Genomic DNA, 14,046 nt, shown 5'->3' with positions numbered 1-14,046 from the left:
CTGTATTTCATTATGCAGTGACCATGCTGAATAGTGACGAAAGTGACTGAAATATTTTTTCCTCTTCTTTGCCTGTGCAGATGCCAGGACGCTCAAACCGGGATTCTCCTCTGGACCCTTCCAGGGGACCACCTGGACGAGGTGAGTGGACGAGTATATTGGTTGGGCTGTAGATGTAGATTCCAGGTGTGCTTTGCCGATTTTCTCAAGGTTGGAGTGGAAAGAAAATCGGGGGTAGGGGAGACTTTGAGCAATTTTTTTTTTATTATTATTATATATTTTTTGGATGGAGTGCACGCTAAAGTGCTCTTCCTTGAAGAAAGCTGGGCTTCCTATAAAGCATTTGGTTGAAGGATTGTGTGGTCATTGCAAAGATAGTAGAATATGTGAGCTCAAAGAATTTGGCTTTTGCTCGTCCAAATGTTTGTATTCGCTAGGGCGAGGGTTTGGCATAGTTGAAATGTCAGCGTGCCCTTAGAGATGGTCACCATTTGGGGCCACCAAGTTGCCATGTTTTATTGACACTTTTTTGTCCGCGCCTATTCCCACAGATAGCCCCCTATTGATGGTTTCACGATTTGAATTTTCCCGCTTTCGAAACGCTCCTTGACAATTGCCGTCGTCCGATGGGAAATAGAGGAACCCTTTTTTAAGTTTTGCTTTTGATTTTTCTGCCGTGCCGCACCCGTCCAAATTGTCTCCGGAGTCAGGTGATCGGCGCTCCTTGTTTACACCATGGCGTCGACGTCACGCGTTCCTGCTGCGCCGAAATGGGCGTTTCCGCGGAACTTGATGCATCTGAAAGCTCGTTTTTGGATGTGAACAGCAGCAATGATGACTCGGAAGATGAATTCAGCTCTTCAGACTTTAGCACTGACAGCGAAACAACGTCAAATCGACCCAGAACGTTGACAGCTATGCCTCTTAAGTTTTCGCGTTTGCTGCCCAAAACTTTCCGCTTTAACTGTGCGCTGATCGAAAGAGATCACTTCACTGTTCTGAAGGTCAAAACTCTTATCTGTTGGTGACGTCTTTTGGGTAGCGTTACTTGCCGCCGGCAGCACAGGCAGTTGTGGGTTCCTGCTAGAGGACAGCCAAGGGTCTACCTCGGCATAGTTGGCCTCGACTACTGTTTTCTTTCCTAACTCAGCGAATACTCCACACAAAAAGCTAGAATTTGCTACAATGTTGCATTGTACCTGTTGTAAAAAACGCATATGAAAAATTTTTGGTTTATTTGTATTAAGAAACTTTGGAGCTTTTGTGTGTTTGTTTTAACTTCAATTTTTTGCTGGTAATTCTTTTTTTTATCACTTATTCAATAAATATGTTGTCACTAATACCATTGTGAACAGGAATCCTTCCTCTACAATTTCATACTAGACACTCCTGTACCAAGCAAGTTTTGTTAAAGAAATAAAAAAAATAATAATGAAACCACCCAAAAACCACCCTTTTTCCCGCGGACAGGAAAGTGTTAGAGACGTGTTTTCGTGAAGGATGTTGGTCAACATTATTTTAGTTGCTGTCAAAGTTGTAAGGGCATGGTCTGCGGCCTTCATTGCAGCATTTTTGAAATTGACAGGCCAGCCAAATAAATGCATATTTTGCTTTTCTTCTTGTTTTATGAGATGAGTTTCAGTGATATTTTTGACTCTTACCTAAGAACATACTAATGACATCTATACTCTGTGTTTTTCTTGTTTCTAACTGGCTAACCAGGGTTCCTCCACAATCGAAGATGGGTTTATCCACGCTGTCTACCACTAACTCAACGGGCTAGTTTCTGTAAATTTTGTGTCCTTTTATTTTTTATTTTTGAGTGCAGTTTTGATTTAGCAATATAAATTGATGACACAGCAGTGCCTTAAATTGATGACACAGCAGTGCCTCACGACAGTGGTTCTCAGTGCACAGAGAGAACCTTTAACCACCTGTGAAGGTTGCCGAGTAGTCCAAGGGTCCTAGCTTAGCCGACAGTTATAACAAATGGCAGGGCTGGGCAAGACACTTCGAAAAAGTATCTTCGATACCGATACTCGATACCCTGATAAATTGTAAAATTGTATTTCCGATGCTGATACAAGATACAGGATCGAAATCCAAGTTCCGATACAGATACTCGGTACTGTATCCTCGATACTTCAATACATCGCTGAAATCCTAACATAATAAAGATGATAATATGATTAGCGGCATTAGGAAATTTTACTGTGTTTTCTGGAATCTTTAGAGCATTCCTGTATCGCAGTTTTTCTGAAAGGGCTTAATGAATACGCCAGCACGGAGTCATTTTTCGGGCAGCTGTCCTTGTCAGAACTTCACATTGAATTGAAGCCATGATTAAAGTAGAGCTATTGCTTGCACAAGCAGCCTAGCGAAATATAGGGTGGGAAGAGCGGGTACAGTAATGTGCATGATCCATACTGAGCGTTCGCCTTGCGTTTCCGCTTTGTTCATTTCTCTCTGTGCGCCTGTTAAAGGCTTAGAAGCTTCGTGGTAAAAAATACGAGAAGGTTGCCGCGGCTGCCCCTCAGCTTGAGAAATCCCGAAGTAACGCTGGGGTGAAGAGAGAGAGACGAAATTTTTATTTAAAGGCAGAGGAGATTGGGGCACGCAGGCCCTTAGGGTAAAATCACCACAAGCATCTCACCACGTGCATCTCATTGGCTTGCACGAGAAGACCCCAGGTCCGTTAACCTTGCTTGCCTCACGCGAAGCGTGTCGACATCCTTCTCCATGGCATCTAGATACACCACGTAGTACAGCAGAAGGTCTCTTGCGAAAACCAAGCCCCAGAAGGAATGAATCAAGTGCAGGGCCTCTTGCGAGAACAACGTTGAGGCAGCCTGCCCTACCGCGTCATCGTCTCTGTCGTTGCCGTCACTGTCGTCGTCAGGCGCCTTGTCGAACGCGTTTGCGCCCATTGTCAAGCGAGGACTTTTCTTTGTCGAACTTCTCAGAGGAGCGGATGATCGTCGACACTGTCGGTTGCGATTGTGCATACTCCTTCACGATACTGCACTTCGTCTCCAAATCGATAGCCGTGCGCTTTCTTTTCACCGGCAACGTCGTCCGATAATCAGCGAGCGGATCAGCCATCTTCCGTTTCGGCAGTGATTCAAACGAGACGGAAAAACCGCGTGGCCAGGAACGACTTTGATGCAATCAACTTGCACGAACATCCAAATCCGTTGGCAGAACTGCTCAAAATGAGGGGCGAGAAAGCAGATGAGGGGATCAGCACTGTCGGCGCGTTGACGAAGTCCATTTGTGTTTCGGAGGGTGACGTGGCGTAGAGCTATGGGCGCAGTCCATTTGTTTTCCAAGGGGTGGAAGGACAACGGGAGAAAGGCGCGCGTGGCTTACAATGCGGAGAAGGCCAGAAAACATGTTCTATTGTATGAGTGCGCGGCGGGGAGGGTGCAGCAGCTGGAGTTTTTCATTTTTTTTTTTTCTTTTGAAGGATTTCGCGATTTCCACTACTTTTTGGCATGAGAACTCAGGAGCCAGACTTCATTGTTATAACCGATAATGTGGCAAGGGGGCATTGTAGTAAGTGGGCTATTTTACCATAGAAAACATACAAAAGTGGACAGTACAGCAGGTGTTCATTGTTGTAACCGATATGTTGTTAAAACCGGTGTCGTTATAAGTAAAGCACCTCATGAGCACCTACTTGCCATTGCCTCCTTCATTTTTAAAAAAAGGCAATCTGGAAATGTGCTAGACCCTGAGGGGCCAGGGCATTTTTAGGGAACTAAGGCGGTACTACAAGCCGAGCTGTCTCAGAGCCTGTTCTATCGTCTGAGCCACCGTCGTCAACCCAAAATTATCACAGTGGTTTCAGTATTTGAAGTTTTTTTTAGTATCGAGTATCTTCAAAATACACGATACATTAAATATGTATTTTCGATACTGATACTCCGATACCTTTATTTTCAGCACACGATACCTAATACCGATACATGAAATGTACCTAAAGATAGTATCGAAGATACATGTATCTTCAATACTGCCCATGACTGGCAAACGCCCAGATTTTGCTATTTGTTTTGACTTCTGATTTGGCATCCCCTTCCAAGCAAGGGAGATGAGCAGCGGCTCTGAAAATACTCTTCAGGAGTAGTCATACTTGTGTTGACAAGGATTTGTTTAAATGCTTAGTCAAAAATCGGTTAATGGCAGATTAAGAAGGGATTATCCAAAGTTGTTCTGAGATGCCCATGTGCTGGTGAGCAATGTCGGTGCATGTCAAAACACCGCCTGGTGTTTGAATGGATCCAAAACCTTCCTCTGTGGCATCCCATGTCCTTGCTTTGGGACACTGAGTCCCCACAGTTTACAATTCTTATTAATTTATTTTGAATGGCTGATGGGTGAGAACCACTGACGTGCGGAAAATTCAGCATCACAAGTGCATTTACGAGTTGACTGCATGGCAATTGGTGGCGGGAAACACCCTAGTAGTGTGGAGTTAATTGAAGTAGAATAATGCAGAATTTATGTTTATCAACTGACCTAAATATCTTCAGCGCATGGCATAGTTGGAGATGCGGTGCCTGCCACTGTACCTTTTAAATTCGTTATTTTAATCACCACACTTTGCAGCATATCAGCAACGTCATTCGGTGGAGATGCGGTGCCTGCCACTGTGCCTTTTAGATTAGTTATTTTAATCACCACACTTTGCAACATATCAGCAATGTCATTTGGTGTGCCGAATTTACGGAAGTGAGCATAGAGGTGTGAATTTTCCAGTCAGCCTCTGTAGGCCTGCGTTGAGAGAGCCCTTTGTTTTCTCATCAGCTGCTCGATTCTCTGAACTGGCGAACCCGTTCTGAAAACACGAGGTTGTTTGTTCAGAAATCCTTGCACATAGTAGTTGTTTCAGCTACATTGGTGTTTTGCACCTTGCTTGCGGCCAGTGGGAAGACGTGTGCACATCTTGCCTGCTATCTGAATGCGTCACTGCACTTATCACAGGAAGCTCGAGCAGTGGTGCCGGGCTTAACGTTCCACCTGATCATTGTGCATATTTGTGCCCCGTGAACATGCCCTTGCCTTTTGCTCACTTCCAGGCTCGCTGCATCGTACCAGCCGGCACGGAGACTACGGCCATCACCGGTCGCGTCACGACTACGGCCCTGGTGGCAGGTGAGCAGGCAACCGCTTGAGGCCCGTGCTACGTAGCAGTCGCTTGTGCAGGGCTTGTTGGGAATGAAAGATGAAAAGTCGTCATTGCAAATGATAATTTGTCAACATGGAAGTCTCAGTTGCGTCAACCTTTGGTTATGACATGCCTCTGCACAGCCCGGTGCAGTTCTGCAGTAGCAACGGAGCCTGCTCCGAGAATCGGCAGTGTCCTGGCCTTGCCCACATATAAAAATTGTTTATTTACCGTATTTACTCGCATAATTCTCGCACCCCCAACATTGGCCGTAAAAAATCAGATTTCTTTTTTCCTCGCATAACCATTGCACCACCAATATTACCACCGCGAGAGTCGTCTCCTAGTAGTAACAAGCGCCATCTTTGGAGCGCTACTGAACCTAGCTGGCCTCGTTGTGTGCACCCACTACCAGGCTGCGATAGCGTGCTCGGGTACATCATCATCATCGGTTATGCTGTTTTTTTTTTTTTTTTTTTTTTTTTTGTATCTTTATGATGCTCATAGTCGCCATTTTGTGAGGTGTCTCCGGGTCTCATTATTCCTTCGTTCCGTCCGTGTTACTTGCTTTGTTCCACTGTCTACCGTGTTCTTAATACCGCATCGAGGTGGGGCGGTACGCAAGTTATACAGCTGCTTTTAAGCTGAAAGCGTTTGAGTACGGGGTACAGCATAGTAACTGTGCTGTTAGCAGGTTCTTCGGTGTCAACGAGTTCTGCGTAGTGCGCTACTAGAGACAGTGCTTGCAGTGTCTATACATACTTGGATCAAGTCTCTGATCGAGAGTAGAACTGTATGGTCTGCTGTGAGCATTATACCATGGAACGCGGGGAGTGTGATGATGAGGCTGCGCGTGGTAAATAAAGTGCTTTAGCAATTTGTGCTTTTGGCGACCCTGTACTTTTATAACAAGGGTAAGTTTTGCCTGAAAGTAAAGTGATGGTTATATTTACAATAGCTGACCTAAGAATCCCGATTCACACCTATTTAAATTTGCTTTTAGTGCTCCAAAACATTTGCTCAAAATTTTCCCCGCATAATTATCGCACCCTCCAACTTGGCATCAATTTTCCGCAAAAAAAAGTGTGAACATTATGCGAGTAAATACGGTACCTTTTAAGGCCGACCCATTGTGTTGCGGTACCGAAAGACCATTTTGGCTCATTTTTTTATTAAATAAAAGGAGTTGGTTAATGGGTTAAGTAATCCGAGATGCCGATAACCTAACCCTCTTATCATGGTTCCCCACAAAAAAAAAAAAAACAGTCTAGCTTGGAGTTCTGCACAGTCAACTCATTGGGGGCCGACATTGAAGAAATGCAGTGACGCTGCTAGGGTAGGAAGCACTCATTGTGACCACCTTGTTCCCATGTTTCTACCACTGAATCCAATTGCGCAGTTTTAAAAAGTGCTTGAAACATTATTCCTTTCCTTTTGTTTCCTTTGTAATGTCTAGCAGGGCATTACAAAGTTCTAAATAATTATCTGTTTTCACAAATTTTAGAGCATTGTTTGTAATTATGTTTTTACATTTTCTGCTGCTTGGTTTGCAGAAGTACCATATTTACTTGCGTATAACCCCCCACTATTAATTAATATAAACAGCGCGAACACGAAGACAAGGGACAAGAAACAAGAAAGCCACAGTACAAGCGCTGACTCACAACTAAGCCTAAGCCGTTTACTCCAAGGCCAAGAAAAACAAACATGAAGAAAACGAAACAGTCACGTGAAACAACCCCTGGGTTCACCTGCTGCATAAAAAATTACTTTAAAAAAGGCTTAGGCTTAGTTGTGAGTCAGCGCTTGTACTGTGGCTTTCTTGTTTCTTGTCCCTTGTCTTCATGTTCGCGCTGTTTATATTAATAATGAATAAGTACCAACTCGCCCAACAAAGTATCTTGATAACCCCCCACCCCTGCATATAGCCTGCACCCCTAACTTTGAATTCCATATAAAAAAAAAAAAAAAACACTAGAAAGGTACAACTGCACACTCGGTGATCATTTCATTTTCAGAAATTTATTCAAACGACCGCCACAGTGTCTCTGGTTATCAGATTCTCAATTGTCGCCGCTCTCACTGTTGCCATCTGAGGCTCCATCGCCACTCTCAAAGACAGTCTTCCTCGGAACCATCCAAGCTGTTACTGATGGCACATTTTTTAAAAATCTCTGACGCACCAAATTGGCCAGTATCGCCTTCACGCGTCCATGTTCCACTGGCAGAGCAGTGGGATATCGGGCCTTCGCACGCATCTCGTCGGTGTGAGGGCGTAAAGGCCGTCGGCCATTCACTGGGCTTATATCCGCTTCATGTGTGCCTTAACGGCTTGTTTTGCCCAGGCACACGTCGAGTGGCTGTAGCATGGATGTCATGCCGCCAAGTATCACACCGAGGTCGGTGCCGGTCTCAGTGAGGCGAGCCTTCACCGCATCAGTGCAGTGCCCTTGGAAAAAATATAGCATGAGCATCGACCAGCGTGCTAGCAAGGCACCTGGTCTGCGTTCCCAGATTACTCAGATCCAGTCATTGACTAGGCCACTGTTCATCCATTCCTGGGGGCGGTGGTGTGCTAGGCAGCATCTTGCGCTTGAATATCACATACTGACGTAGGTTCGCCCCGGCAGCCAAAGCACACAACATAACTCAGCACAGCATGGCATTTCAGCCGGTCGGCACACTGACAGATTTGGTTTCCTTTTTCTCCATAGTCATATTCATCGGCATCGCAAGGTACACTGTGGTCTGATGAGCACTTCTCACCTGAGGCAGCAAATAACTGTGCTCTTTCCGAAGTCCGATGAGATATCGTTGCAAGCTCAACAATTTTTTCCTCGCAAGCATCAGGAAGCCGCTGGCACATTGTTGTTCGCCGTCGCATCGAGAATCCATGTCCTGTTGTGAAGCGCTGAAGCCATCCATGGCTTGCATGAATCTCACGTGGTACGTTCATCTCCCGGGCCAGCTTCAAGGCATCCATTTTAGCCACCTCTGTCGAAACTGCGTGACCACGACTCCTCTGCTCCTCAGTGAACTTGAAAAGCTGCGTCTCGAGGTTGGGGTACAAGCCAGTCTTCGGACCATGAAACGCTTTCCGGTCCCAGTTCATTATTTTAAGACCTTTTTTTTTTTCTTTTTTGCTTCCTTTAGTCACGAATGCTCGGCTTGTCGACGTCGTGTTGTTTTGTTGCAGGTCTGTTGCTGATTTCTTCCGCAGTGGCTATAATCTTTAGCTTCTCTTTCGCTGTGAAAGATTGCCACCGAGTCGCACTCATGGTGCCAAAACAAAACAGGCTAATAGTGCAAACTAGGTTCATTGGGTATTGAAACAGCACCTGACAAAAGGCCCAATAACCACTAGCTGAACAAAACGTTAACAATGGTATGGAAAAAAACTGACCATGCTATGGATGTGGATTTTGCTGTGCATTTTGTTGGCCCCTTAACGGCTTGTCAAGCATCGATGATGGCAACGATGGTGGACTGCACGAGGAGCCCGCGCATTCACGTGAAGCCAACCACCGCTCTCTCCCACGGAAAGAATTGGCAGATAACCCGCACCCTCACTTTTTGAACGCATTTTTTATTTTTTTAAATTTTAGTGCAGGTTATACGCAAGTAAATATAAATTAATTACACTGCAGTTATCGCTTTGTTAAAATTTTTGGTCTGAAAATTAGTGAAGAAGCTGTAAGGCCACTCTCCCGTCTTCTCAGTGTTGAAACTGATTCTGATGGAACCTTAGAACTTGATGGTTTTTGTTGATATGCAGTACGGTAACTCTGCTGAGAGTCTTAAAGAAGTATGTACACCTATTTTTTGGTTTTAAGTTTTATCCTTTATAATGGTGTGTAAGATAATATTGTACACGAATCGCCATGCGATATTCGCCTAAAGCCGCTGAAAAATTAATTTTTCCTCACTTGTTTTGGTTGCGAGAAAAGAAGGTAATTGTAAACTACTTTTTGGTCTTAGACAAAAACCACGTGGTGATCCATTTACAGAATGTCTTACGCATCATTCACAAGAAGAAAAATGCCATCAAAATTTGTTGTCTGTACTCCTTTATTTACTCGTGGTCATCATGATGTCTCACTATGCTGTTAAGCAGATTCTTGGTTTAGGCCACGAAAATTGGTCTTGTCCGAAATATTATTCTTCTCCTGCTTCCTAGAATCTGTACCAGAATGGAATGAATTGCATCCATCTATTACTGTGCAGTCATCGATTGACAATTTTGTTTAACTTGCTGAAAAAGCCGTTTTTTTTTTTTTTTTTTTTTTTTTTTTCTATTCTGACGATGTCTGCATTTAATGATCAGGTATTTTAATCCATTGTAATGCCTATTCCTGTAATAACCCTACTTTCTGGGGTTGACAGTATGTTGAAGTAAATATAGTGGCATTCAGCATCAACAGTCCGTGGAAGGCTCTCATTAGTTTTACTGTGTCTTCCTCTGAATTGTCATTGACGAATGCCCTTTGTCTGGGGGTGGATCTAACCTTGGTGCGTGCCTGTTGCTTTGATTGGCAGCCTCCGTTCGGCCGGCGACTACCGCTCGGGCGGCTACCCGCCGTACAGCGGCAGTGGTGGAGGGATGGGTGGGGGCGGAGCTGGGGGCAGCTACCCTCCTCCCTTGCACCTGCCACCACCTCCACAGGGTCACCACTTGGCACCACCAAACCTGCCACCGCCACCTTTTCCCGGACAAGCACCGCCCCCCGGTGAGTGGCTTGCATCTGTTTTGGATAAGCACAGCTTAATTCACTTAGTGTGCCACTGTCACTGAAGTGAACATTGCTCGTTTGTAACGAGAACAGTCGATCGAGAAATGAGCTGCCAGTCCACCACATGCAAGCATTTGGTTTTCTGCATTCAAAGTTTCTTGGTCATTTCTAGAAGGACTTATGTCGCTCAGTGCCACTGGTTGTGACTGACTAGACCTGCAATTGCATTGAGTTGCGTTGTTGCAGATTCACTTCAAGGTCACAACCTGTGTCGCAGGGCTGCACTCTGTTTGTCACTTGTTCCAGTTAGAAGAACTCCTATTGATATCGTCAGCATAAACTTGGGAAGTAGGAGTTGCACGGTTGTTTGTGGCTACAGTGCGTCTCCTGGAACAGGTTTCGAGCAGACTACCCTTTCTTCTTTGCAGGTCTTGCAGGGATGAATGTAGTTCCACCGCATTTCTCCATACCCCCTGGGGCCAGCTACATGCCTGCTACCAAGCCTTTTGGTCCGGCTGACGACTACCATGGCAGGAGGAGGTTGGTGTGGAAAGCATTATCTCACTGTCACTTGTAAAGCAGTCTCCTAGATGCTTCTCGACCAACTTAGTCTATTTAAATCATTCATACCAGATATTCATGGGGATGAGAGCATCATAGTCTCATTATCTTCTGGTGATCCTTATTTTTTTTCATCATCTTTCGGCCCCTTGTGAGTGGCAGGCGCAGCACAGTTTCTGTTGGGCGGCTTACCGATTTTGCATGTGTACTTTGGCCCATCAACGTGCTCTCGTTGATGATGTGCCGAACCACGCAGTCTTCCGAGGCAGAGTTCGTGCGTGTGCCAACCACGCCGTGTGTGCAATGCGTGTCGACACCCAGAGCGGTGCGATTGTGTCGAGAAGTCAGAGCAGACATAAGACAATTGATTTCTTCTTTCAACAAGCACTTTCTTCTGGCCGAGTTGGTTCATATTAGCAAAAGGAATAAACTTGCGCAATAAATAGAAGAAAAAGAGGCGCGACGCCAGGACAGAGCGCACTGTCCTGTCGTCATGCCTCTTTTTTCTTCTACCTATTGCGCAAGTGTATTCCTTTTGCTTCTTTCAAAAGTTTATTTTCCTGAATTCTCGAACTTCCAAATATACTTTAAAATATTCAATGTTTCCGAATACTGCTATTCTCTTCGAAACAAATCTGTTACCGCATTATTCACTTCGATTTTCCAAATTTTCGAATATTCACAAAGGCTTAGTTGATGGCAAACCTAAATTGCAGTGTTTGTCAGGCACACAGTGAGCTATTCATACTTCCACTGTATTTTTGTATTCTTTCTGTGATGACGTTTTTTTTTTGTTTAACAGTCACTTTTTATTTGGGCATGCAATGAACAGTCTATTTCATGCCCTGAAATAAGGATGGTGCAGTCAGGTTTTCATCTTGTTTTACTTTTGGTCTGACATGACTTGGATTTCGGGTGTGGGCAGTTGGTACCGTTTAGATATGTTGAATTGTGTCAATAGGATGATTATTCATTTAATTATAGTCAAAATGTAAAAGCAAAAATAATTAGATGCCGAAATAGCCATGCGACTAATGTCGCCGTTCAAGCGATATGACGTAGGGCCAAACGGAAGTGGATGTTTTCCTGACTTAATGTGCCAAATAAATGCGTGATATGCCTAAAAAAGATGCGGGTAGGTGAGAGTAATTCAAATTGGCAAAGGAAAAGCTTGTGCAGTGTTGCACTCACAGTGCATTGATAAAGTGTGCAATACAGGAGATTACCTTGAACTCCGAGGGACCGTGAAAAGTGTTTATCAGGAAGGTATCTTATCAAGATTGCTTCGAGCAATGATGCGTGAGCATGCAGAGTGGGTATAAGCATTACCTCGTTAATGATAAGATATGAATTAAATGGTGTTGTTGGAGAAAAATGACTGCAATATACGCATCTATTGCAGCGATGGCATTCTACCGTTTGTGCTGCCACACGTCCCTCACTCGTGACTGCTAGCCAGCTCTTATTTACTTTCGCCTTTGTTGTGAAAACTGGGTAGCTGACACGACAGCAGAGATCGCACTCAACTTTCCAAGGAGCCCTTCTCTGCTCTCGCAACAGGAGCAGGTGCAGTCGGACAAGCATCAGCTGCATCGCAAGTCATTGCAGTGCAGTTGAGGGATAACTGCTTTGGCACGAACTTGCCACCTTCCAGTGCATTAGTAATCCACTTTTAAAAATAGCTTTTAAGGTCGTTTTTGCGGTGTTGAACTTGTAAACTATTCCCATCTTCGAAAGCCGGAAGCTTAGTCGTTGCCCAAGGATGGAGGGTCAATTCACGGCTGTGGTGGTCGCTTTTCGGTAGAGGTGACAAGCAAGGAACCCGTGTGCTGTGCGATGTCTGTGCACGTTAAGAACTCCAGTTGGTCGAAATTTCCAGAGCCCTCCACTATGGCGTCTCTCATAACCTGAGTTGCTTTTGGGACAAACCAAACCGAATCACATTGTTGCTTTACCCATGTGGCTAACTGACTGGCTGTAATGGCTGCAAGCAACGCAACGCTGTGTACATGAGGCGGGGTGATGGTATAAGGCATGGTCGCAGGTGGCAGCGCTGTCATGACAACGCAGTCACATGAGCATCCCCATGAGAGATGCAGCATTGAGTTTTCTTTCTTTTGAGCGTTTGTTCTCTTCATCTCTCTCTGCGGCAACAGCAAAAAGTTTCTTTTTGTCCAGTGTCAGCTTCACTGGTTGGCTGCATGCACAATCTTTTCTTTGTGATCTGCATCTTTCCTATCGAATGGCACATTCCATTGGAAGAACGGGAGACTCGAGAGCATCCTGAAAGTGCTTATTCAAAAGCAGCTGCATTCCAGTGGGCGAACGGGAACTGGAGCACTGTGATCTTACGGCAAAACGAAAGTTTGACGACGTCAAGAGCAGCTCAGAGCAGTCGGAGCTGCGACCGCGTGACACAAACGCGTCATATCCTCTAATCTTTTGTTTGGCCGTTGCTTTGGCTCTACTTGTGTGCAACAGCAGTGGTGACTCAGGGCTGAAGTTGGTGCGATTATCAGCGCTAATTTCTCACCGTTGAAAGTAGCGAAGTCACAAATGACTTAGTATTGTATGTTCAGTCTCTTCCGTGGAATTAGTGGGATATGGTTACAGTGCAACATCGCGTGTCGCAGAAATACTTGAGACGCTGGATGACGACAGCAGTGAGAGTTGTTGGAGTTCAAGTTCAGAGAAACAGCTCATCATGATAAAGGTGCCAAAGTGTACACTGAAATGTTTGAAGAACTGTTCTTACTGCCAGAGAAAAAAACATAAAACTCGTTTACTCTCACCGCCATACTGGCCGCACATTGCAAGCATGTTCATTGAACAGGATGCTGGGAAGATATCATTCGGTCATGCGATACACCTTTGCCCTCGCGTCTGCTCTCTCAGAGCACAGAACATTTCAGTGGGAGAGCAAGCAGGGGCACTTTCACTGTGCTCTGCTCCTGACTGCTCGTTTCTCCTGCTTCTGTTCTGCCAATGGAATGTGCCATGAGGTCGTGAACCAGCATGGTTTGCAAAGGGCAGAGCTCCTTTGGCTAGAGTGGCAGCACTTGTGCTTTCACAGAAGCACGTTTTCGATGTCTATGCTGTGTCTCTGTGCGTTGCCTGTAGCGAAAATATTCATTCCTTGTTGGTTTTTTTGCTCCTTTTCTCGGAAAGGCTGCATGGGTGGGCCACGGTTTGCCGTGAAAGTTCATTTTAACTGTTTATCGACTGCGAAACGTTCATATTAAGCTGATGTTCTTTGCATTTGACTGTTACAATCGAAACCAGCATCCTCACATTGTTCCTTTCATCCAAGAGTTTATCTTGACCGAGTGCATCTTAACGGGAGTCTACTTTATATTCATGCATATTTGTAGTGCAGAGATCACAACCAAGAACGTGTGGAAATGCCATTCATGTCTTCTTTCTTGTGCTTGTGTTGTTAATGCTCACCACATAGCAAACATGTTTTGGTGAGTAACAAATAATGCAACAGTGAAAGAAAGACGCTTAACGCTCCTTTCCGTACTCCCACATACAACACCTCAGACCCTGGCCTATGCGTCCTTCGGGTTGTTGCCAGGCGCGGCA

At 45.0% G+C, this 14,046-nt stretch overlaps 1 protein-coding gene across 5 annotated transcripts in view; it reads left to right on the top strand.

Annotated features, from left to right (window-relative positions):
• The window catches only part of snama (something that sticks like glue), a 91,896-nt gene that overhangs the window by 68,843 nt on the left and 9,007 nt on the right, over nucleotides 1-14,046 (top strand). For all 5 annotated transcript variants that reach the window (XM_084603642.1, XM_084603641.1, XM_084603640.1 and 2 more), the window contains exons 12-15: nucleotides 81-141; nucleotides 5,082-5,157; nucleotides 9,707-9,897; nucleotides 10,329-10,440. In XM_084603642.1, coding sequence (XP_084459768.1) covers nucleotides 81-141; nucleotides 5,082-5,157; nucleotides 9,707-9,897; nucleotides 10,329-10,440 — 440 coding nt within the window. The remainder of the gene's footprint in view (nucleotides 1-80; nucleotides 142-5,081; nucleotides 5,158-9,706; nucleotides 9,898-10,328; nucleotides 10,441-14,046) is intronic.

This window comes from Amblyomma maculatum, chromosome 5 (genome assembly GCF_055883805.1).
Source record: "Amblyomma maculatum isolate TAMU_Amacu chromosome 5, ASM5588380v1, whole genome shotgun sequence".
Lineage (NCBI taxonomy): Eukaryota > Metazoa > Arthropoda > Arachnida > Ixodida > Ixodidae > Amblyomma > Amblyomma maculatum.
The sequence above is the reverse complement of the archived record's forward strand: the minus strand, read 5'-3'. Positions and strand labels throughout refer to the sequence as shown.